Source organism: Coregonus clupeaformis, chromosome 12 (genome assembly GCF_020615455.1).
Source record: "Coregonus clupeaformis isolate EN_2021a chromosome 12, ASM2061545v1, whole genome shotgun sequence".
In the NCBI taxonomy this organism is placed as follows: domain Eukaryota; kingdom Metazoa; phylum Chordata; class Actinopteri; order Salmoniformes; family Salmonidae; genus Coregonus; species Coregonus clupeaformis.
In genome coordinates, this window is record NC_059203.1 from 58,344,468 (window position 1) to 58,371,529 (window position 27,062).

General features: G+C 43.1%; 1 protein-coding gene across 3 annotated transcripts in view; it reads right to left on the bottom strand.

The window, feature by feature from the left end:
* LOC121578303 (protein MTSS 2-like) overlaps nucleotides 1-27,062 on the bottom strand; it is a 140,670-nt gene that overhangs the window by 109,835 nt on the left and 3,773 nt on the right. For all 3 annotated transcript variants that reach the window (XM_041892587.2, XM_041892588.2, XM_041892591.2), the window contains exon 2: nucleotides 18,581-18,642. In XM_041892587.2, the coding sequence (XP_041748521.2) occupies nucleotides 18,581-18,642 (62 nt within the window). The remainder of the gene's footprint in view (nucleotides 1-18,580; nucleotides 18,643-27,062) is intronic.

The following is a 27,062-nucleotide window of genomic DNA, read 5'->3' on the forward strand; positions in this document are numbered from 1 at the left end:
GACATCTACATTGACGTTCCCCAAAGGCACATTCTCGAAGATTATTTCCAACATGGCGACACAAACGCCACAATTCAAACTGAAATGATGTCCATAGCTAGTGTATCAAACATTGTCGACAAGTGGATACTTTCTCAATGGTAAAAAGTTAATTGTTAATTTGTATCATGAGTGTTAAATCTGTCAAATTTTGAAGCATAATCTAGAAAGAAAGCAATCAGGCTAACAGGCAGGCAAGCCAGGGCTAACATTCCATCATAACAGTTTAAATCAAGATCAGCTACTGCCATTATTAGTAAAACATTTAAATGAATGAAAGCTGGAAATTAAATGCAGGCTAACTGGACTTGAAAGGATGCCCATGCACCGTTTTATTTTCCCACACACAAGCTACAAAACACCAGAGTGCACACTGCTGGCTGAGGTTTCACACGGTGATTCAAATCGCTTTACTTGGCTGACGTTAGATAGTTATGGGATGTAATATTTGACCATTGTTTGCGTGATATAGTTTGAGAATTCCTAAGCTTCCTATTCGAATTGTGCAACAACGCACCTCCTGCCAGGCACCTGCTAGCTAACCAATAGATAAGCTAGATAACTAGCTAGCCAACCCACGCCCTGTAATACAAAGCAATGAAGGATATTGGTTTGATATGTGATGATGGAAGTACGACTTTGTAGTTAGAAAAATAAATGCCAAACCATGCTTGTTGGCAATATGTAACTAGGCCACTTAGCTAGCTAGCTTGTTGGATAGCCGCTACAGGCTACATATCTGCCAGCACCTGCAAAGTGTGGCGGAGGTGCACAAAATGGCGGAACGCAAACTCTGAGAGCAATGCTGCCTGACTACATTGTAATACTGCCAGTATTACAGGAAGGGAATGTAATTGCACATTGAGAGAAGAAAAAACATGAGGTTAAAAACTAATTCTGAAATGGATTTATATGTTCTAATGAAATGTGCTTATTTTCAGAAGTGGACACAAATAACTTTTGCTCGGATGTGAAATGTTAAGCTAAAATTCACAAATTAAGTCTATGAACAGTAATGGGGATAACATACACTATACATACAAAAGTATGTGGACACCCCTTTAAATTTGTGGGTTTGGCTTTTTCAACCACACCAGTTGCTGACAGGTGTATAAAATTGAGCACAAAGCCATGCAATCAACATAGACAAACATTGGCTAGAATTGCCTTACTGAAGAGCTGTGACGTTCAACGTGGCACCGTCATAGGATGCCACATTTCCAACAGGTCAGTTTGTCAAATTTCTCCCCTGCTAGAGCTGCCCGGTCAACTGTAAGTGCTGTTATTGTGAAATGGAAACGTCTAGGAGCAACAACTGCTCAGCCGTGAAGTGGTAGGCCACACAAGCTCACAGAACGGGACAGCAGAGTGCTGAAGTGCGTAGCGCGTAAAAATTGTCTGTCCTCGGTTGCAACACTCACTAACGAGTTCTAAACTGCCTCTGGAAGCAACGTCAGCACAATAACTGTTCGTCGAGAGCTTCATGAAATGGCTTTCCATGGCCGAACAGCTGCACACAAGCCTAATATCACCATGCGCAACGCCAAGCGTCGGATGGAGTAGTGTTAAGCTCGCTGCAATTGGACTCCGGAGCAGTGGAAACGCATTCGCTGGAGTGATGAATCACGCTTCACCATCTGGCAGTCGGACGGACGAATCTGGGTTGGCGGATGCCAGGTGAACGCTACCTGCCCCAATGCTAATGCCAACTGTAAAGTTTGGTGGAGGAGGAATAAGGGTCTGGGGCTGTTTTTCATAGTTTGGGCTAGGCCCCTTACTTCCAGTGAAGGGAAATCTTAACGCTACAGCATACAATTACATTACAACTTTGTGGCAGCCGTTTGGGGATGCCCCTTTCCTGTTTCAGCATGACAATGCCCCCGTGCACAAAGCAAGGTCCATACAGAAATTGTTTGTCGAGATCTGCGCCAAGAACTTGACTGGCCTGCACAGAGCCCTGACCTCAACCCCATCAAACACCTCTGGGATTAATTGGAACGCCGACTGCGAGCCAGGCCTAATCGCCCAACATCAGTGCCCGACCTCACAAATGCTCTGAATGGAAGCAATGGAAGCATGGCTGAATGGAAGCAAGTTCCCGCAGCAATGTTCCAACATCTAGTGGAAAGCCTTCCCAGAAGAGTGGAGGCTGTTATAGCAGCAAAGGCAACCAACTCTATATTAAAATGGCCATGATTTTGGAATGAGATGTTCGACGCGCACTTGAAATTGTAGACTAGTTACCATTTAAGACTACAGTATAAGAACAGTAACATTATATTGAAACTCTCTCTCTACATGCCAGACTGAAGGATGTTGCTTGTCTAGACTTCATGCTACCAATGAAAAGGTAAGCTTTGAATTAAATATATCTGAGATGCCTGTTTCAAAAGGGTTGTGACTAGATGAAGTACAGCTACGACCGGAAGAGCCTTTTCGTAGCAGGCTAGGAGAGCATTTTAGTTAACCCTAACCCTTTTCCTAACCTTAACCTAATTCTCTTAACCTGCTACGAAAAAGGCACTTACGGTTGTAGCTTTATTCCCACCTAGTCAAAACTGTTGTACAGGGGAGAATCTTAATTGAAGTTCCTTGATTCCACACATCCTAGCCTCCTTCTCAAAACCCATTGGACGAGAAGGTAAGAGGTCCCCTTCCTGACCTTCTCCAATGGGTTTTGAGACAGAAGCGATGAGAGGACCCAAGGATATGCAATTTAGATTTTCCCCATGACACTCAGAACTTAAAAGACGACATTGGCAAACCGACATCAGTACATGGTCTCGCTCTATCATTTTTCAAACCGCAGACACATGCATGTAGTGTTAACTCTGTCCTGAGTCGCAGATAAAATTGCACAACAATTTATTTTACACAAAGGCCCTATTCTATGGATTTCCCGACTGGGCATGGGTGTAGCCATGGGTGAGCCTTGGAGGGCATAGGCCCACCCACTTGGCAGCCAGGCCGACCCACTGGGGAGCCAGGCCCAGCCAATCAAAATGAGTTTTTCCCCACAAAAGGGCTTTATTACAGACAGAAATACTCCTCAGCACAGCATACTCCAGTGTACAAAAGTTGAGAGAAATAAGCTTTTTGTGTTTATGGAACATTTCTGGGATTTCTTTTTTTCAGCTCATGAAACATGAGACCAACACTTTATATGTTGCGTTCATAATTTTTGTACAGTGTATTTACACACACACACACAAATGTTTCTCTGGTGGATATTTTGTCACTTTTTAGCAATGACATTGTGTTGATGTAAACCTGTCATAACATTAGGTTCTCATTATGTATCCGTCTAGGAACTACATGATGTCCACAAGGCATAACACTGTTCTCTTCCTGTGTTGCTGCGTGAGGAAGTATTTTAAACAACCAAGGTAGGTTTTTTTGTAATTCTGGTTACTGTTGATTATTGTGCCCATTCCGAATTAACCCACCCCTCGCCCTCATACACGTGGTTATGGCGTTAACTTTATATAGCCAGGGTGAAATATTTTGCTATACAACATGTCTGTCTAGTATTCATCTCAAGTGCATTTGTGTATTTCACGCAGAGGATTCTGACTAGCCAGAGCTTGGTGACGCACCAGTAGCCGTACTTACAATTGGTCAGTGACAATGCCGAAAATCAAGTCCACTAAAATCCGTTCAAGATCTCCATTGTCCTGGAAAGTAAAGTTGTGGTGACCGACCTCCCCAGACTGGCTGATGCTTAACTGGTAATATTCTGTCTGATCTATGCTCTACATCTCAGTTATTGCAAAAGAACGGTCCAACACTTTCGAATTCATTCAGAAAATCCTGCTCTGTTTAGAAGATGGGAAATTGAAGCCAAGGATAAAGGGTCTTAAGAATGACTTGATGATATGTAGACATTGACCAAATGACAAACACCGTCTGAAAACACACTTTGTCTGTGTGTCTACATTAAGAATGTGGCTTAAGGCTGGAGTTTAATTTTTTCCCCACAAGACATTGGGTTGGATTCAGTAAGAACTGTTATGTTGAGCTGTATCTAGAATACAGTACAACATAAAATTGTCAAGACTATTTGGTTTGAAGTAGGAACAGAAAATGAACTCTGTCAAATGTAGATTTTAGTAATTTAGCAGACGCTCTTATTCTGGGATTCGAACCAGCGACCTTTCGGTCACTGACCCAATGCTCTTAACCGCTAGGCTACGTGCCGCCCCATAAATGAATGCCTACATCTATAATTTTATGAATGCCTATAGGGACGATAACCTAGGGGAGAATCTCAATTGCAGTTCCTTGTCTACTTGCATTCCTCATCTTTTTTTTCAAAACCCAATGGATGAGAAGGTCAGGGGGGGAGGGACCTCTCACCATCTCATCCAATGGGTTTTGAGAAGGAGGCAAAGCGAGGATACAGTGAATCAAGGAAATGCAATTGAGATTCAGAGGATAGACCATATGTCTTTGCTTTGTAATAACCTGTTCTTTGTCATTGGCAGAATCTCAATTGCACTTCCTTGATTCCTTGTGTTCTCTCCTCGCCTCAGTCTCAAAACCCATTGGGGGACATGAGGAATCAAGGAGAGAGGATGCGAGGAATCAAGGAAATGCTATTGAGATTTTCCCAATGAATATTGGCTGTTTGTATTGCACAGATTCTATGCAGGCCTTTGTAGAACAATAGGAAAAAGCATGTCACCATGATCTTTTATTCTGCACAGATAGGCCAACCACTGTCAAAATTGATATTGGGGCAATGTACCAGTGGAGGTCAGGGTTGGGGTCAACTCCATTTTAATTCAGGAAGTAAACTGAAAGTCCAATTCCAATTAAATGTTTTTCTCATAGGAGGCAGAGGAAAATGTCCTTTCTTTATTGACTGAATTGAAAAGGAATTGACCCCAGGTGGAGTTGCTACAGTAAACTGTGCGGTCTTTAAAAATGTGAACCTTTGCACTCTATGCTTGTTCAGGAAACACTGTTTGCATCATTAGATATGTTTGTTACTGAAACAAAACATTGATATTATTCATGTTTAGAAGCATAGAAGCATGTTTTAGAAGTCATTTCTGAAAAAGAAAATGTAATATTGTTTCCTAATAAACATTTTTATACAAGACCATGTCTTTGTGCCATCTCACCATTATACAAGTGTTTGTGATTTCTTATGAAATTACTGTATATTGAGTTGCCACAACCTAATTGGCTTAAAGAGAGTGTCGAGTTGTTGCGACTTAATAGGATTAATGCATTTGGTTTCCTTAAACCATTTGAGTAGCACATTCATGTGTAAGTAAGCTTAACTCATTTGTGTCCAAGTCAACTTCACTCAAAAGGGTTGTTACAATTAAATTGCATGTTTATAGATGCACTATGCAGAAATTACTCCCCCATTTCCTGGTTGCTAAAATTATAATAGTTCTGTGTTTCTGTGACAAAACAAGCAAGTATAGAGAATCATTGTACCATCTAAACCGCTATTAAATATATTTTCCATAACCAAAGATATTGTATTTTCAGCTGGTGTACAAAACCGAAAGACGCAAAAATGGAACTTGACGGGAAGCATAGAAATAGCGCACATAGAACACATCTACCGCCTCTTAGACTTAGAGATTTCTAACACATTTCTATGTGAATTTGGTGGGGTCACCCAAAAAGTGACATATTGCAGTAAAGTCGACAAGATAATTTATGTACACTTAACTCAATTATTCAAGTAAATTTAACATTATTTAAGCTTCACTCAATAGTATTTTTACATTTACATTGTTTATTCAAGTACAGTTAACAAAAACACTTGTGCTTACTCAAACATTGTCAGTACAGTATACTCAATAAATTCTAACTCAAATGGTACAATGCAGTCGGTTTCCTCAAACCATGAGTAAACTTAAATTATCAGGTTTTACAGTGGACACCAGCTTCAAACAGCTGAAAACACAATATTTTTAGTTATTGAAAATATATTTCACAGCGTTTTAGATGGTACAATGATTCTGTACACTGCTTGTTGTCGTCAAACTGAAATTAGGCTAACTATTCAAATTTTAGCAACAAGGAAATGGCGGAGCGATCTCTGCATATAATAAATGGTACTTACATAGCGCTTTAAGGACACAAAGTCGATTTACAATTATAGAAATACAAAATAAAAATACAGCACTTTTAAAAATCTAATCTGTCATTTATATAGATTCTGTTGAAAATGTTCCAAAGTGGGAATCAATTAGTTTTCTAATTTTGACCGTAGTGAGTTCAGGACAGGTACAGGTGTTGTGCGCATCTGTCAAACCCAGGTGACACAGCTTAGAGCTTAGCCCACTCATGTCAAGTCTAGACTTCTCCCAGACAGCTTATACTGGCCTGGGTTCCATGACTAAAGGTTTAAAGCAGACAGTCTTGCTCCAGGCTGCCTGTGGAGTCATGGAGGACACAGTGGCTCTCAAAAGACATTGTTTAGACCGCAACGGAAAGAGACTGCTCTATTGGCTCAACGGCTCTATTGTGGAGGCCCTGGAATGTTCTCTGCAGAACTGGGTGGTATTACCGGTGAAGACCAGGGTATCAGGCGATACAGCTGTGAATGACCATCAGAGGCACTGGGGGAAAGAGCCTCAGTCTAAACCCCACGATGGGTGGGTGGGAAACTGTTTGATGTGAAAAGCAGAGAGCTGCCATTGTTGCTGGATGACAATTCGTGTATAACAATTCAGTTTGTTGGGAGGATCATTCCTTCAATCATTATTAAACATCGGACTCAAAATAAGTCCAGAGAGGCAAATGAATGCTGAATCCCAAGTCAACCTTTAGTCCCTACTCCGTAAGCACATAGACCTGAAAAGATTAGATGGCAAGCAATATGGTGAAAAATTCCACCAAGCCTATCAGAAGGCAATGTGGAGCAAGTTCAATATCGCTTCAATCTATTAGATTACCTCCTCAGGTATACAGCAGTACTGCGAGTAGGGGCTAGGAGTTCATTTGGATATTCAGGAGTAAAGTGGGTAGTTAGCCCAAGGTACCAGAGATACAGTGAGGGAAATAAGTATTTGACCCCTCTGCAAAACATGACTTAGTACTTGGTGGCAAAACCCTTGTTGACAATCACAGAGGTCAGACGTTTCTTGTAGATGGCCACCAGGTTTGCACACATCTCAGGAGGGATTTTGTCCCACTCCTCTTTGCAGATCTTCTCCAAGTCATTAAGGTTGAGGCTGACGTTTGGCAACTCAAACCTTCAGCTCCCTCCACAGATTTTCTATGGGATTAAGGTCTGGAGACTGGCTAGGCCACTCCAGGACCTTAATGTGCTTCTTCTTGAGCCACTCCTTTGTTGCCTTGGCCATGTGGTTCTCACCCAAGATTTGACGGTACATGGCCCCGTCCATTGTCCCTTTAATGCGGTGAAGTTGTCCTGTCCCCTTAGCAGAAAAACACCCCCAAAGCATAATGTTTCCACCTCCATGTTTGACGGTGGGGATGGTGTTCTTGGGGGTCATAGGCAGCATTCCTCCTCCTCCAAACACGGCGAGTTGAGTTGATGCCAAAGAGCCTTGTGTAGGCCTACAATCTTGTCCCTGACATCCTTGGAGAGCTCTTTGGTCTTGGCCATGGTGGAGAGTTTGGAATCTGATTGATTGATTGCTTCTGTGGACAGGTGTCTTTTATACAGGTAACAAACTGAGATTAGGAGCACTCCCTTTAAGAGTGTGCTCCTAATCTCAGCTTGTTACCTGTATAAAAGACACCTGGGAGCCAGAAATCTTTCTGATTGAGAGGGGGTCAAATACTTATTTCCCTCATTAAAATGCAAATCAATTTATAACATTTTTGACATGCGTTTTTCTGGATTTTTTTGTTGTTATTCTGTCTCTCACTGTTCAAATAAACCTACCATTAAAATTATAGACTGGTCATTTCTTTGTCAGTGGGCAAACATACAAAATCAGCAGGGGATCAAATACTTTTTTCCCTCACTGTATGTCAGTATGCTTAATTGAGAGGTATTGCCCTGCCCTCCAGTTGCCCGGGCAGTATGTCAGGTTAGTGCCAGTGCTAATTGGGCATAAGTGAAACGGGCACGGTGATGTTATCGGCTCAAGTGGGCCGTAGGGAGAGTCATTATCCACATTTTCAGTTTTCCCCCGGGGGCAGCGAGGCAGTGCTGTGGCCAGAATATATGCTAACCAAAGCAGCATGACCCTCCATTTCCCAGGAGGTCTCTATACAGAGTCATATCAGGCCAAGGAATCTGCAGGGAACGGGCGGTCATTTTGTTATGGTCATTACTGTTGCCCATTGATGTGGACTCGAGTCACGTGACTTGGACTCGAGTATAACTCGAGTTGCACGTTTTGCAACTTGACAAAAAATGAAAATAAAGTGTGACTACTTTGACTTGAGCATCTATGACTCGGGACTTAACTTGGACTTCAGCTGTAACACTCAAGAGAATTGGATTTCCCCCTCCCAAAAGAGCAGCACCACATTCCGCTCAATTGAATAATGGCGCCGACAGACATGGCAGCTCTGCTTCTAGCTCCTAAGAAATGTTGCAGTATATATCTTTTGGGGGGTGTTATTTCTTACATTATTAGCCCAGAACGTTTGTGTTATTACATAGTCAGAAATAACTTACCGGCGCTCTGATTTCCAAAACTCACCAGCATTCCGACTTTTCCGAATTGGATCCTTTGTTCTAACCCCTAAGGCAATATAACTTATCCCAGAGGCTGCTCCGAAGACGCCACTGGCGGAGAAGAGGCATTCAGAGTGGACTTCTAGTCCGACGCAGGAGGCGTGTACACCATCCACCGCTTCAGAGTATATTACTCGCTAATGTTCAGCCCCTGGACAATAAATTAGACGAGCTCAGGGCAAGGATCTCCTTCCAGAGACACATCAGGGACTGTAACATACTGTTTCACGGAATCATGGCTCTCTCCGGATATACTGTCCCCATCCATTCAGCCAGCTGGGTTCTCAGTACGTTGTGCAGACAGGAATAAAGAACTCTCCGGGAGTATGTTTCATGATTAACTACTCATTGTGTGATTGTGATAACATACAGAAACTCAAGTCCTTTTGTTCACCCCACCTAGAATACTTCACAATTAAAATGACGACGTATTACCTCCCAAGAGAATTCTCTTCGGTTATAGTCACAGCCGTGTATATTCCCCCTCAAGCTGATACCACAACGGCCCTCAAGGAGCTACACTGGACTTTGTGCAAACTGGAAACCACATATCCTGAGGCCGCATTTATTGTAGCTGGGGACTTTAAAGCAAATCTGAGGAAAACGCTACCGAAGTTCTATCAACACATCGCCTGCAGCACTCTCGCTTCAAAAGCTCTCCACCATTGTTACTCTCCCTTCCGGGATGGCTACAAGGCCCTCCCCCGCCGTCCTTTCAGCAAATCAGATCACGACTCCACTCCGCTCCTCCCTTCCTATAGGCAGAAACTCAAATAGGAAGTGCCCGTGCTAAGGTCTATTCCAGGGTTCTTCAATTCCGGTCCTGGAGGGCCGAAACACTTCCGTTTTTTATTTCTACCTGGTAGTTAATTGCACTCACCTGGTGTCCCAGGTCTGAATTAGCCCCTGATTAGAAGGAGAGGATGAAAAACAGAGGTGTTTCGGCCCTCCAGGACCGGAATTGAAGAACCCTGGTCTAGTCAATGCTGGTCTGACCAATCGGAATCCATGCTTCAAGATTGTTTTGATCACGCAGACTGGGATATGTTCTGGGTTGCCTCTGAGAATAACTGACATATACACTGACTGAGTTCATCAGGATGTGTATAGGGGATGTGGTTCCCACCGACTATTAAAACCTCCCCAAGCCAAAAAATTTGGATAGATCACAGCATTCGCGCAAAACTGAAAGTGCGAACCACCGCATTTAAACATGGCAAGGTGACTGGGAATATGGTTGAATACAAACAGTGCAGTTATTCCCTCCGTAAGGCAATCACAGGCAAAACTTCAGTACAGAGACAAAGTGGAGTCGCAATTCAACGGCTCTGACACAAGATGTTATGTGGCAGGGTCTACAGACAATCACGGATTACAAAGGGAAAACCAGCCAGGTCGGGGACACCGACGTCTTGCTCCCAGACAAGCTAAACACCTTCTTCGTCCGCTTTGAGTATAACACAGTGCCACCGACGTGGCCCACTCCCAAGGACTGTGGGCTCTCGTTCTCCGTGACCGACGCGAGTAAGACATTTGAGCGTGTTAACCCTCGCAAGTAAAAGGATGTCTTACATTTTAGTCATTTAGCAGACGCTCTTATCCAGAGCGACTTACAGTTAGTGAGTGCATACATTATTTATCTTATTTTTCATACTGGCCCCCCGTGGGAATCGAAACCACAACCCTGGCGTTGCAAACGCCATGCTCTACCAACTGAGCTACATCCCTTGAACAGACCATACATCTTTGTTTTGAAGAAATGGTAGTACATGTAAACATAAACCGCAGTGGATGCAGCAGACGGTTCCTCAGAGCATTCGCAGACCAGCTGGCTGGAGTGTTCACGGACATAGTCAATCTCTCCCCATCCAATTCTTCTGTCCCCACATGCTTCAAGATGTCCACCATTGTTCCTGTACCCAAGAAAGTGAAAGGTAACTGAACTAAATGACTATTGCCCTGTAGCACTCACTTCTGTCATCATGAAGTGCTTTGAGAGGTGAGTTAAGGATCATAGCCCCTCTACCTTACCTGACACCCTAGACCCACTTCAATTTGCATACCGTCCCAATAGATCCACAGACAATGCAGTCGCCATCGCACTGCCCTATCCCATCTGGACAAGAGCAATACTGATGGATTCTGTTCAAATGTAACATGTTTCAAGTTAAACTGTAGGTTGTTTGTATCCTGTTTAGTGAATGACTACTGTGATTATTGATGGAGTTTAGACCATGAAACTGTGTGTATGCTAATTTGGAAAGGATGACCTAATCAGATGAGGAAATTGCCTAGGACCAGGGTCAGGCCCAGGACAATGAACGGGTTGTGATTCTGACATCTAGCTAAACAAAGAGAGGACCATGGTCATTCCACGGGGGAGAGAAGGGAAACTCATTGGGGTCATAAATGTATAGCTGGGGAGGTGACACCTACAGGTGGTGACTAAAAGGAGGGAAGAGTATAAGATGTGTGGTCAACTTTCTAAATGTATGCACTCAGCTGAAGGCATCTCTTGAGACGTTGGTCTCAATTCATTATTGCAAAGAGGTTACAATAGCATTTCTCTTTTTAACAATTGGCTTCACATAAAGGATTCACCCTTGAGAGACGGACTTGGTGGGAAGGTAAGCTCGTTTCTAACCAATACCTCCTGTGCCCCATAAGGGCCATCTACCCTTTCTGTTTTATACCTCAGTCATGTTTGAGGTTGCTGAACAAAAGTATCTGTAGGAGAGTGAAGTTTCAATTTGTTTATGTGAAACCATTGTTGGCGGGAGGGGTACCCCGAAATAGAGTCTGGTCAACATAAGGGTGCAGACTATTGGTAGTAGTTTCGAAATTGGGGGAAATGACTGACTAGGACAGTCTAGCACAGGTCTTCAGAAGGTCTCCGGGTGGGGGTCTAGTTGCACCGGCGAAGGCATTACGGTTGGGTTGTATCATCGTATGGTCTGGGGTGGGAATTGTTGTTGTTCAGGGGGTCGTCCCTATCAGAGAATAGATGCACGGTTGTGCCGTGTTCGCCGCAAAGACAGGGTTCAGGGTTCAGGGGATCCTGGAGTAGAGTCTTGTATTAATATTAGGTGAAAACAATGACTTTGTGTGCTAGTTTTCATGGGTGAGAGCTGTATTTAATGCAAGTATCCACAGGTGAATGAATGAATACATATTAGAATTTGTAGATATACAGTGGGGGAAAAAGTATTTAGTCAGCCACCAATTGTGCAAGTTCTCCCACTTAAAAAGATGAGGGAGGCCTGTAATTTTCATCATAGGTACACATCAACTATGACAGACAAATTGAGAAAAATAATTCCAGAAAATCACATTGTAGGATTTTTTATTTATTTATTTGCAAATTATGGTGGAAAATAAGTATTTGGTCACCTACAAAAAAGCAAGATTTCTGGCTCTCACAGACCTGTAACTTCTTCTTTAAGAGGCTCCTCTGTCCTCCACTCGTTACCTGTATTAATGGCACCTGTTTGAACTTGTTATCAGTATACAAAAGACACCTGTCCACAACCTCAAACAGTCACACTCCAAAATGGCCAAGACCAAAGAGCTGTCAAAGGACACCAGAAACAAAATTGTAGACCTGCACCAGGCTGGGAAGACTGAATCTGCAATAGGTAAGCAGCTTGGTTTGAAGAAATCAACTGTGGGAGCAATTATTAGGAAATGGAAGACATACAAGACCACTGATAATCTCCCTCGATCTGGGGCTCCATGCAAGATCTCACCCCGTGGGGTCAAAATGATCACAAGAACGGTGAGCAAAAATCCCAGAACCACACGGGGGGACCTAGTGAATGACCTGCAGAGAGCTGGGACCAAAGTAACAAAGCCTACCATCAGTAACACACTATGCCGCCAGGGACTCAAATCCTGCATTGCCAGACGTGTCCCCCTGCTTAAGCCAGTACATGTCCAGGCCCGTCTGAAGTTTGCTAGAGTGCATTTGGATGATCCAGAAGAGGATTGGGAGAATGTCATATGGTCAGATGAAACCAAAATAGAACTTTTTGGTAAAAACTCAACTCATCGTGTTTGGAGGTCAAAGAATGCTGAGTTGCATCCAAAGAACACCATACCTACTGTGAAGCAAGGGAGTGGAAACATCATGCTTTGGGGCTGTTTTTCTGGAAAGGGACCAGGACGACTGATCCGTGTAAAGGAAAGAATGAATGGGGCCATGTATCGTGAGATTTTGAGTGAAAACCTCCTTCCATCAGCAAGGGCATTGAAGATGAAACGTGGCTGGGTCTTTCAGCATGACAATGATCCCAAACACACCGCCCGGGCAACGAAGGAGTGGCTTCGTAAGAAGCATTTCATGGTCCTGGAGTGGCCTAGCCAGTCTCCAGATCTCAACCCCATAGAACATTTTTGGAGGGAGTTGAAAGTCCGTGTTGCCCAGTGTCAGCCCCAAAACATCACTGCTCTAGAGGAGATCTGCATGGAGGAATGGGCCAAAATACCAGCAACAGTGTGTGAAAACCTTGTGAAGACTTACAGAAAACGTTTGACCTGTGCCATTGCCAACAAAGGGTATATAACAAAGTATTGAGAAACTTTTGTTATTGACCAAATACTTATTTTCCACCATAATTTGCAAATAAATTCATTAAAAATCCTACAATGTGATTTTCTGGAGAAAAAAATTCTCAATTTGTCTGTCATAGTTGACGTGTACCTATGATGGAAATTACAGGCCTCATCTTTTTAAGTGGGAGAACTTGCACAATTGGTGGCTGACTAAATACTTTTTTTCCCCCACTGTAAGTAGATAAATAATTGGAACAGTAACAAATAAAATATATTAAAATGGCAGTGGTTAGAAAGGGGAGCAGAGGTGACGCCAGAAGGCCTGTGGCGTCATAAAAAGGGGGGTCAGCTGGTGGCTCCACCAGCCATCTTAGGGACACTAGCAGAGCTTCTAAACTATTGTAAACAACACACTTGTATTGAGTTCTGTATCTTCCCAGGAGAAAGAGGCCCACCGTAGTCTCCCCCAGGATTGGAAAGCACACTCACTACAGCCGGGAGACGAGGTGTACTTGAAGGACCATCAACCGGGTACCTTTCAGCCCAGGTGGACCGGACCCCACTGTCCTACTAGTGACTGACACAGCAGTGAAGGTGTCAGGAAGGAAGGCCTGGATCCACGTGTCCCAGGTGAAAGCTGGCACCAACACCTACTGACTTGGGAGAGGCCGAGCAAGATGGAGAGGCTAGAGCAGGTTTTGATAGAGGAGGTGATGATGGAAAATAAGGAGTGTAGATCACACTGTAAAAGGGCAATAATGGGGGGCATAGGGACGTCTTTAGTTGGGGTAGTGGTTGTGGCGGCTGCTATAATCACTACCACTCCAAGGGGAGAAAATCAAATAACACTTTACATAGAGAGGATAGCTCGATACGAAGATACTCGGGTTCATCAGGAGAGGGTAACATTAAAAGTTGCTGAAGCCGTGAGCGTAATTAATCATAGGGGCATGGTGATATGGGTGGCTCCATTAGAAGATAGGTCTAGTGTCCTAGACGTAGGGTGTTCTGATAAAGGGATGGTTCTCTTACAAACAGGAATTTGGAAAGAACGCAATGGAACAGATCGTTTGAGGAATGAAACCAGATTCTCTTCCCTCCCTCAGCTTGGCATTGTGTGCGATAGACTCCAGTTAAAAGAACAGCAGTTACTAACCTTCAAGTTAGTGCGGGCAGAGGACAAAACTTCAGAGAGTTCTACGACACTGGACATCAAGCCAGGTGAAGCTACAGACACGAAAGAGCGGGGATTATATCGGAGCAAGAGGTTTTACATACCTGTCACTCCGTATTAACCAACACCAACAGGAATTAAATGGTCTGGGAAGATTTTAGATAGTGAGAGAGAGGACCTGGGGAGAAATAGCTTGTTGGGGCAATCAGACCCTGGACAATATTATGCGGATAGAGTATAATGACTAGATAGTCCTTGTCGTTAAAACAGCATGAGGAAAGCAAGGGATATGAGCAGATAAAGGCATATTTACAGGCTCGGTTAGGCCCTACTTTAGTTCATGAGACAAATATACACCAATGTCTGTGGCAGAATGGGGGAAGTACAGGACATTCCTATGGAGTGTTGGTGCATGTCCCTAGTGGAGCACAACATAAGGAGGCAATAGATAAGCTGGTCAGGAAAACATTAGGAGAGGACTGGGAAAGACTCAGAATATCTCACAAACTCAATCATAGATCTAACGGTAAAGCCGGTGACTAAAGTCACAGTGACAGAGTTAAAGTGGGAGCAATAATTACTGCTGTTACATTGGGAGTAATAACAAAATATACTTTTAAAGGTTGTGGGAGGTGCTGTAGAAACAGTATGATATTGGACTAAATCAAATTAGGTGGATTTTAGAGTATGCAGCATGGGCAGTGTTGACAGTTACGGGGTAGCTCTGGTGACATTGTTAGGATTCCATTTAGTAAAAGCTTTGTTGTTGAAACGCATCTATAGTGCGGATCTCCCACAAGAGGTGAAATTGATTCAGGCTACGGCTCGTGTCTTTAGGGTAGTGTTAGGAGGTGAACGCAGTGAGGAGGGCTTGGCTGAAAAACATATCTTGTGATCCTGTAGCCCTTGATGGAAGTCTGAGGAAAATCATAACGGGGATATTTAGAGCCCTACTTCTTGTGGACCTTAGCAGAAAAGCATATCAATGGGCAAAGTGTCCAGGGGAAGCAGGAGATTGTGTCAGTCGGGTTCCTCAAGCTGTGTTCAGAGATTTTGTTTATAAAATGTATCTACATAGAAGCTTCTGATAATCAGTAGAATTTAGGATTGTTTTAACTCATGAGTGTTTTTTGTTTTCTAGTATTTTCTATTTTATCGATCTATCAAGTCTGTTTCTATTACACTCTGGTATGGAGAAAACCAAGGAAGAAGAAAGTCTACAGCAGGCAGTTGAAATTATTGTTTAGTGATATTAAACAATAACATTTTTACATTTTAGTCATTTAGCAGATGCTCTTATCCAGAGCGACTTACAGTTAGTGAGTGCATACATTTTCATACTGGCCCCCCGTGGGAAACGAACCCACAACCCTTGCGTTGCAAGCGCCATGCTTTACCAACTGAGCTACAGGGGACCTGAAGAAGTGTTTATGCTTTAATAGGGGGGACTGATGGATTCTGTTAAAATGTAACATGTTTCAAGTTAAAATGTAGGTTGTTTGTGTCCTGTTTAGTGAATGATTACTGTGAGTTTAGGCCATGAAACTGTGTGTATGCTAATTTGGAAAGGTTGACCTAAATCAGATAAGAGGAAATTGCCTAGGACCATGGAGCAGGGTAAGGCCCAGGACAATGAAGATGGACGGGTTGTGATTCTGACATCTAGCTAAACAAAGAGAGGACCATGGTCATTCCACAGGGGAGAGAAGGGAAACTCATTGGGGTCATAAATGTATAGCTGGGGAGGTGACACCTACAGGTGGTGACTAAAAGGAGGGAAGAGTATAAGATGTGTGGTCAACTTTCTAAATGTATGCACTCAGCTGACGGCATCCTTGGTATTAAACACTTGAAACTTCTTGAGATTTTGGTCTCAATTCATTATTGCAAAGAGGTTGAAATAGCATTTCTCTTTTAACAATACCTATGTAAGAATGCTGTTAATTGACTACAGCTCAGCCTTCAACACCATAGTACCCTCCAAGCTCATCATTAAGCTCGGGCCCTGGGTCTGAACCCCGCCCTGTGCAACTAGGTCCTGGACTTCCTGACGGGCCACTCCCAGGTGGTGAAGGTAGGAAACAACACCACTACACTGATCCTCAACACATGGGCCCCACAAGGGTGCATGCTCAGCCCCCTCCTGTACTCCCTGTTCGCCCATGACTGCGTGGCCAAGCACGCCTCCAACTCAATCATCAAGTTTACAGACAACACAACAGTAGTAGGCCTGATTACCAACAACAACGAGACAGCCTACAGGGAGGTGGTGAGGGCCCTGGCAGAGTGGTGCCAGGAAAATAACCTCTCCCTCAACGCCAACAAAATGAAGGAGCCGCAGCGGAGACAGCAGAGTGAGCATGCCCCCATCAACAGGGCCGCAGCGGAGAAAGTGAAAAGCTTCAAGTTCCTCTGCGTACACATCACTGACAATCTGAATTGGTCCACCCACACAGATAACAGCGCCTCCTCAACCTCAGGAGGCTGAAGAAATTCGGCTTGGCCCCTAAGACCCCATTGAGAGAATCCTGTCGGGCTGTATCACCGCCTGGTACGGCAACTGCACCGCCCATAACCGCAGGGCTCTCCAGAGGGTGGTGCAGTCCAACACCTACAGCACCCGATGTCACAGGAAGGCAAAAAAGATCAAAGACATCAACCACCTGAGCCACGGCCTGTTCACCCCGCCAACATCCAGAAGACAAGGTCAGTACGGGTGCATCAAAGCTGGGACCGAGAGACTGAAAAACTGCTTCTATCTCAAGGCCATCAGACTGTTAAATAGCCATCACTATTCGGGCTCCAACCAGTACCCTGCCCTGAACTTAGTCACTGTCACTAGCCGGCTACCACCCGGTTACTCTACCCTGCACCTTAGAGGCTGCTGCCCTATGTACATAGAATCACTGGTCACTTTAATAATGGAACACTGTTCACTTTAATGTTTACATACTGTTTGACTGATTTCATATGAATATACTGTATTCTAGTCAACGCCATCCTAGTCAACTATAGCTGTATACACACACTATCCTACAGATATACTAAATATTCTATCCACATACTGCCCATAATCCCATCTCACACACACTCCAGACTCCGACATTGCTCATCCTAATATTTATATATATTTCTTAATTCCATTCCTTTCTTTTAGATGTGTGTATTGTTGTGAATTGTTAGATACTACTGCACTGTTGGAGCTAGGAACACAAGCATTTTGCTACGTCCGCAATAACATCTGCTAAATATGTGTACGCGAACAATAAACTTTGATTTGATTCGTGACAATGCCGTTGCTCAAAGTGGCAAATCGCATTGGGTTATCTGGGAAATGACCGTTCAATTCTGTTCTGCCAAGCGGCACTGCACCGGCAAGTGCGGAAAGGTACGGGGAAAAATAGAGCAGTGTCCTATATTTTCAACGCTTGTCGCTTGAAAATATGCACTCTGAACAAGTGTTCACATTAATGTTTATTCTCAGCCAACCACAGACCTCACAACCTGCATGTAGTGGGCAGGGGGGGAAAAAACACTTGATTCTAATTGGAGATTTCACAATGTCAGTCAAACTGTAGCTGAACTATAAACACTAGCTGTAAATCATCATTTGGATGGCCTTTCTATTGGTAATGATGATTCAAAAACCATTTACTTCATGATCTGTGAAGTTTATTATGCAGGCCTATGTACTGTACTAGTAGGCCAAGTGCAAGGAAAACCGAAAATAAAACAGGAATTTCACAATTGCATTGAAATTGGTATAAAACACTTAACTATTGACTTGAGGACTTGAAACCCAGAATTAGGGACATGTAACTTGACCTCTCGAACTAACCCATTATTACTAAGGACCTGACTCGAGACTCGAAGGTTAAGACATGCTTAGGATTTGCTAAATTGTGACTTGCTTCCATCGCTGCTATTTACACACTTTTTTATGGAGAGTGTTCAAATTAGATTAGGGATTTGTGTGTTTAGCTGTCCTTACTCCATGATATAGTCCTAAGCAGTCGGGGAATTCGAATCCTATTCTGTTGTCTTTTTATTTGACACATGCACACAGATCCTTTTTGCTAATGAATGGATATTCACTGAGAGGAGTTGCAGAGGCCAGGGTTAGCTCTTACCTTAGCTGGGATTGTAGCTTAGCTCCTTTGGTTACAAAGTCCTCCCAGGCTGGATAACTAGCCTGCAAAGCAAACAGGTACACAACAGGTGGTTAGTCAAGCTGGACAGTAGTAAATCATTAAATCAATAGAACAAACATGTAATTTTAGCAGCGACCATACCATTCTTTGAGATTAGAATTGCTTAGATGATTGAATTCATCATATTTACTGTAATTTTTTATTGGATGTGGAGAAGATTGACGGACTGGGTCAGGGAGGCTCGGGCAGTCAATAGGGCTACTGCATTGAACCGGCTGTAGTTAAATGCTAGTTAACCAAGGGGTTCTTCTGAATCATATGTGAAATTAAATGGGAGGCAACAGCTGTCTAGAAATGTCAAGGCTCAATATTTCAATAAGACAGAGGCGAAGATATAGCCCTGACTAGAGTAGAAATGAAAGACTTGTTGGCCTAAACATATCAGAGACAACGTAAGAGAAGGACCACTGCATGGTGTACAAAAATACGTCAAATTCGATAGAGACGATGCAGTGAAAATATTTAAAAACAGAGTTGGGCCTAGCCAAAACGTGGTCATGTGGTGATGGCTGACCCAAGCCTCTGTTGGTAAAAATGTGGGGTGGATAATGCTGTTTAGACAGTAAGTCTCACACATATTGGGCTCAATTTTAAACAGACCTAACGCAATGGTAAATATTAGCGCTGGTGGTAGCCCTACAGGTTCCGGGGTGTGTCAGAAATATTTTAGCTGTTTTCACAACTGGATTTATGGGCGCAGTAGCTGGCGGGGAAGGGCTGGGTTTTGATGAATAAAAAGTTGTAGGTGTGTTAAGGCTTGACCCGTCACTGGCCAATCAGAACGTGCGCCATGGCTAAATATGTGGTTGCTTCAAGTTGTGTATTTATGGTCTTTTATATAATAATATATAATATGCCATTTAGCAGACGCTTTTATCCAAAGCGACTTACAGTCATGCGTGCATACATTTATTTTTATTTTTTTGTGTATGGGTGGTCCCGGGGATCGAACCCACTACCTTGGCGTTACAAGCACCGTGCTCTACCAGCTGAGCTACAGAGGTGTTCAAATGTTAGTTCGTTATAGCGTAGTTTATTAAATAGCCTGCCCCATATTTGCTAAATATGTTGAACATGTTTGCAGTCCACATTGATCTAATTGCAGTGCTTCAATATGAAAATAGATTGTTAAACATAGGCTATAGCATTAACACTAGGGGTGTAACAATTCACCGATTTGCATCGGTCCACGAATCAAATGTTTAAGATACAAGTGCGACGGTCTGAGGACCCCCAAACCGATCCAAATGTAACACGCGTCGGTCAGAAAATCTATATAAACCTTACGAATTGCTGGTTCACAAATTTATTTTGGTACCTTCCAAAAATACCTCATCTTTGGTGACAACTGATGCGTCCTCTCCTTCAGTGTTGAATTGAACGTAACTGTGTTGATCTACAAGTAAATTGCACATCTGCGCTGCAACTTCAGCATTACAATGCTAAAATGACTTGTGTAATATTAGGCTTTATTAGTTGATGTAATTTGCTAGGTTAGAAACAGAATACCATTAATAAGAAGGGGCTAGAAGCGTCTTATATGGTGAGCTACCGAGTGGCTAGGACAGGCAAGCCCCATACTATTGTGGAGGGCTTCATTCTTCCTGCTGCCGCGGATATGGCTGGGACAATGCTGGGGGAAAAGGTCAAAAAAACTATACAGACAATGCCTTCATCAAACAACACTTTCACGACGCATCAGTGACATGGCAGATGATGTTTTGAAACAATTACTGCTTGGCATACAAGCCAGTGAATTCTATGCGTTACAGCTGGATGAGTCAACAGACGTGGCGGCCTGGCACGGCTCCTGGTATATGTCCGTTACGTTTATGGGGGGTCAGTTAAGGAAGACATCCTCTTCTGCAAACCACTGGAAACCAGGACATCAGGAGATGATATTTTTAAAGTACTGGACAGCTTTGTGACATCAAATGGACTTTGGTGGTCAAGATGTGTTGGTATCTGTACTGACAGGGAGACATAGTGGAGTGGTAACGTGCGTGCAAGCAGTTGCTCCTGACGCCACTTGGGTACACTGCAGCATCCACCGAGAGGCTCTTGCTGCCAAGGCAATGCCTGACAGCTTGAAAATACGTTTTGGACACTACAGTGAAAATGGTTAACTTTGTTTAAAAAAGTCCCCTGAACTCTCGTGTATTTTCTGCATTAAGCAATGATATGGGCAGCGACCATGTAACGCTTTTACAACATACAGAAGTGCACTGGTTATCAAAGGGTAAAGTATTGACACGTTTATTTGAATTGAGAGACGAGCTTAAAGTTCTCTTTACTGACCATAATTCCCACTTGTCTGACCGCTTGCATGATGACGGGTTTCTCACACGACTGGCCTATCTGGGTGATGTTTTTTCCTCGCCTGAATGATCTGAATCTAGGATTACAGGGACTCTCCGCAACTATATTCAATGTGCGGGACAAAATTGAGGCTATGATTAAGAAGTTGGAGCTCTTCTCTGTCTGCATTAACAAGGACAACACACAGGTCTTTCAATCATTGTATGATTTTTTGTGTGCAAATGAACTCAAGCTCACGGACAACGTAAAATGTGATATAGCGAAGCACCTGAGTGAGCAATTACGCAGGTACTTTCCCGAAACGGACGACACAAACAACTGGATTCGTTATCCCTTTCATGCCCTGCCTCCAGTCCACTTACCGATATCTGAACAAGAGAGCCTCATCGTAATTGCAACAAGCGGTTCTGTGAAAATTGAATTTAAAAATCAGAAGCCACTGCCAGATTTCTGGATAGGGCTGCGCTCAGAGTATCCTGCCTTGGCAAATTGCACTTTCAAGACACTGATGCCCTTTGCAACCACGTACCTATGTGAGTGGATTCTCAGCACTCACTAGCATGAAAACTAAATACAGGCACAGACTGCACGTGGGAAACAATTTAAGACTGAGACACTCTCCAATACAACCCAATATTGCAGAGCAAGATGGCTAAATAAAGAGCAACATTATTTATTATTATTATTATTTGTGCCCTGGTCCTATAAGAGCTCTTTGTCACTTCCCACGAGCCGGGTTGCGACAGAAACTCACTCATTCTTATGTTTCATAAATGTATCGTATAGTGTGTGTGTGGCAGGCTTACAATGATGGCAAAAAAACAACATTTGAGAGTGTGCTGACACTGGTGCTAGAGGGGGTACGCAGCTGGAGGTTGAATGTTTGAAGGGGTACGGGACTATAAAAAGTCGCTGTTGGCTTGCTCCCTGCTTGTGCCATCAAACCCCTGCAACTTATCCAGAACGCTGCAGCCACCTGATGTTGAACCTTCCCAAGTTCTCCCATGTCACCCCACTGGCTTCCAGTCGAAACTCGCATCCACTACAAGACCATGGTGATGTCTATGGAACAGCAAGAGGAACTGCCCCTCCCTACCTTCAGTCGATGCTCAAACCCTACACCCCAACCCAAGCACTCCGTTCTGTCACCTCTGGTCTCTTGGCCCTCCCACCCCTACGGGCAGGCAGCTCACACTCAGCCCATGCTATTTTATCTCCAGGCACCCCAATGGTGAAACCAGCTTCTCCCTGGGTCGCGGGTGTCTGAGTAAAGATGATTATTATTTCATGTTTTTATACTCCAGTCTGAACTTAAACCAGGTAGAAAGTGTGCAGAAATTATAATGATTTTACATTTAATAGCTTAACAAATTTTTCTACGATCACAGTATTTCCAATATTTAGCTATTAGCAGCGCTATTTTGGTTGATTTTGTCATCTCAAACAAGTGAGTTTATTAACATTCTTCATCAAGAATATGGGCAAAATGTAATTGACAATGAAAGAGGTGTCAATACTGTTCCCATGGTCAAATAATTGGTGCATTTAATATCAATATAGAATTAAAAAGTGTTTTCCAGATTGTATTTTGGCGATTATTTTTTGCTATGCGACTATTGGGTCGCAACTGAGACAACCTCATTCAATTTGGGTCCTGAGGCAAAACCAGTTGAGAACCACTTTAAGCCTCGAGACAATTGAGACATGGATTGTGTATGTGCACCATTCAGAGGGTGAACGGGCAAGACAAAAGATTGAAGTGCCTTTGAACAGGGTATGGTAGTAGGTGCCAGGCGCACAGGTGTGAGTGTGTCAACAACTGCAACGCTGCTGGGTTTTTCCACACTCAACAGTTTGTGTTTCAAGAATGGTTCACCACCAAAAAGGACATCCAGACAACTTAACACTACTGTGGAAACAGAGTCAATAGGGGCCAGCATCCCTGTGGAATGTGTTCGACACCTGTGTGTCGAAAGCGAACATGAGGAATCCCTGTTAATTTAAATCTTTTGTATTCTTCCTTTTCTCTGCACCACTCTGAGAGCACCTCATTGCTGCAGCGTAATTTCAATGAAAGTCAAGTTTGCAATTATATTGCGTGAAACAATGAACGGGAACTCTGTCAGGGTGGAATGGTCCATTATTATGAACCAGTCTGTGGGTGATTAATGACACTTGTTTCTACTATGAGGAAAAACGTAGATTATATTAATATGAAATATATGTATGTAAAGAAATAATGTATCTTTTATTAAATAGTATTCGGCTGTATGGATTAATTTACTTTTTGGGATGCCTTTTTTGTCAACAGTGTACTCATTAATGCGGGCACAGTGGCCGGGGGGGCGGGGAATATATATATATATATATATATATGTTTTAATGATAACTAGTATTTTTTTTGTAAATTATACCCAGCTCACAAGGCCCCTTGTTGGTGTGAGACTTGAGGCAATTGCATTTTCTTGCCTAATGGTAAGCCCACTACCGGCTATGTCATAGCTAATTTGTAAATGATAAATGTTGACACTACTAGCTCAAACACTTAATCTGTAAAAATGACAAGTTAATTAGTGGGTGATGGTGACTTCAGAACCAACATAAAACATAGGCTACATTGGCCCCCCCTAAATCTGGTAGTAGGTTGGTAGATGCATATTCTCCCTGATGGCTTAGCTGCCTACACAGACTATCGACATACATCATTTACACACTGATGTCAGCTCAGACAGATCCAGCTCAGAGGCGCCCAGCTCATTTGCTTCATCCGCAGCAGATGTTTGATTTATAAAGGAAAATTAATATGTGTTTATGCAACAAATGTTAGTAGAGCCAGGCCACTAAGGGATTTTTGGATCCGATACTGACTGCGATTTTAGAGTGGAAATATTGACCGATAGATAGATCAGTTGATATTCTTATTATAAATAAATCTGTATTGATTGAGCTTAAAAACAGACCTACAAAAGATACTCAGGAAGCTGATTTCTGAAATTTGAGGGAAGAACATTAATGTAAGCACCACACAATTTAGGAGCACCAGAAAGACAAGATTTTAAATGGAAAAACTGTGTGTTCCTCTAATGAAAGTAGGATAAACTGCACTGATTCCAGCAAAATAATTGCCTCTGAAGACTGAGCTGCCTCATGCTAGCCAGCTGGAAAACAATGACATAGGACACATTTTCAATGTATTGGTATTTATACAGAACAAAAATCTCAATGCAACACGTAAAGTGTTTCATGAGCTGAAATGAAAAGATCCCATAAATGTTCCATACGTACAAAAAGCGTATTTCAAATTTTGTGCACAAATTTGTTTACATCCCTGTTTGTGAGAATTTCTCCGTTGCCAAGATAATCCATCCACCTGACAGATGTGGCATATCAAGAAGCTGATTAAACGGCATGATCATTACACAGGTGAACCTTGTGCTGGGAACAATAAAAGGCCACCAAAATGTGCAGTTGTCGCAACACAATGCCACTGATGTCTTAAGTTGAGAGAGCATGCAATTGGCATGCTGACTGCAGGAATGTCAACCAGAGCAGTTGCCAGAGAATGTAATGTTAATTTCTCTACCATAACCCACCTGCAGCACCATTTTAGAGAATTTGGCAGTACGTCCAACAGGCCTCACAACCACAGACCACATGTATGAAGTCGTATGAAGGCGAGCGGTTTGCTGATGTCACCGTTGTGAACAGAGTGCACCATGGTGGCGGTGGGGTTATGGTATTGGCAGGAATAAGCGACAGACAAACAAACACAATTACATTTTATTGATGGCAATTTGAATGCACAGGGATACCGTGCCGATATCCTGAGGCCCATTGTCGTGCCATCACCTCATATTTAAGCATGATAATGCACGGCCCTGTCTTCCATGGCCTGCACTCACCAGACATGTCACCCACTGAGCACGTTTGGGATGCTCTGGATCGACGCGTACATCATCATGTTCCAGTTCCAACAATATCCAGCAACTTTGCACAGCCATTGGAGGAGTGGGACAACATTCCACAGGCCACAATCAATAGCCTGATCAACTCTATGCGAAGGAGATGTGTCACGCTGCATGAGGCAAGTGGTGGTCACACCAGATACTGACTGATTTTCTAATCCACGCCCCCTACCTTTTTTTTTAAAGGTATATGTGACCAACAGATGTATATCTGTATTAAAATCAAATTGCATTTGTCACATGCACTGAATACAACAGGTGTAGACCTTACCGTGAAATGCTTTCTTACAAGCCCTTAAACAATGCAGTTCAAGAAAATACTTACTAAATAAAACAAAAAAGTTACACAAAATAATAACGAGGCTATATACAAGGGGTACCGGTACCGAGTCAATGTGCGGGGGTACAGGTTAGTCGAGGTAATTTGTACATGTAGGTAGGGGTAAAGTGACTATAAATAGATAATAAACAGTGAGTAGCAGCAGTGTAAAAACAAAGGGGGGGGATCAATGTAAATACTCCGGGTGGCCATTTGATTAATCATTCAGCAGTCTTAAGGCTTGGGGGTAGAAACTGTTAAGGAGCCTTTTGGACCTAGACTTTGCGTGCCGGTACCGCTTGTCTTGCGATAGCAGAGAGAACAGTCTATGACATGGGTGACTGGAGTCTTTGACAATTTTTTGGGCCTTCCTCTGACACCGCCTAGTATATAGGTCCTGAATGGCAGGAAGCTTGGCCCCAATACCGGGCCGTACGCACTACCCTGGTGCAGCTGTAGAACTTTGAGGAGCTGGGGACCCATGCCACATCTTTTCAGTCTCCTGAGGGGGAAAATGTGTTGTCGTGCCCTCTTCAAGACTGTCTTGGTGTGTTTGTACCATGATAGTTTGTTGGTGATGTGGACACCAAGGAACTTGACACTCTCGACCGCTCCACTACAGCCCCGTCGATGTGAATGGGGGCCTGTTCGGCTCTCCTTTTCCTGTAGTCCACAATCAGCTCCTTTGTGTTGCTCACATTGAGGGAGAGGCTGTTGTCCTAGCACCACACTGCCAGGTCTCTGATCTCCTCCCTATAGACTGTCTCATCGTTGTCGGTGATCACGCCTACCACTGTTGTCATCAGCAAACTTAACGAAGGTGTTGGAGTCGTGCTTGGCCATGCAGTCGTGGGTGAACAAGGAGTACAGGAGGGGACTAAGCACGCACCCCTGAGGGGCCCTAGCGTTGAAGATCAGCGTAGCAGATGTGGTTGCCTACCCTTACCACCTGGGGCAGCTGTCAGGAAGTCCAGGATCCAGTTGCAGAGGGAGGTGTTTAGTCCCAGGGTCCTTAGCTTAGTGATGAGCTTTGTGGGCACTAAAGTGTTGAACGCAGAGCTGTAGTCAATGAACAGCATTCTCACATAGGTGTTCCTTTTGTCCAGGTGGGAAAGGGCAGTATTCCTAGTCATGAAATATCCATAGATTAGGGCCTAATGAATTTATTTCAATTGACTGATTTCCTTATATGAACTGTAAGTCAGTAAAATCTTTGAAAGTGTTGCATGTTGCATTTATATTTTTATTCAGTGTATTTATTTTCCAAGCTTTAGCACAATATTTTATAGCAGGTTTTTAAATGACAAAAGACTGGTCTGCTTCATGTTTTTATTTTTGCAATGGAAAAAATAATTTATTAAATAATTTCCTCATTCAATGAACCAGGGATCAAATGGCTAAGGTGGGTGAGGTAGCTGACTATAATGTTAATCTGTTTGTAAAAATATTCAGTGTTCAGGGGACATCTTGACAGTATAGGAGTTACTTCTCAATTAGGCTTTTTTATGTGTCAATTACATAGCCAATTTTGAATGCTTGAGAGACGGTTTTACAACCGGAGTATGCAGCATTGGTTTCACAAACTGTGCACCGGTATTAACTGCGAGTTGGTCATTAACTAACTAGATAGCAATTCAAAACATAATGGCTGGTTATCTAGTTAGTCTGTTCTATATAATTATTTTACCTGCTGCGCAAATGTCTCCTCTGGCAACGGCCCACACGCAGGTGATGCACACACCATTACATTTCAAGGATTTTCATTGCTGACCAAAAATGTTCTATAACTGGGCAAATT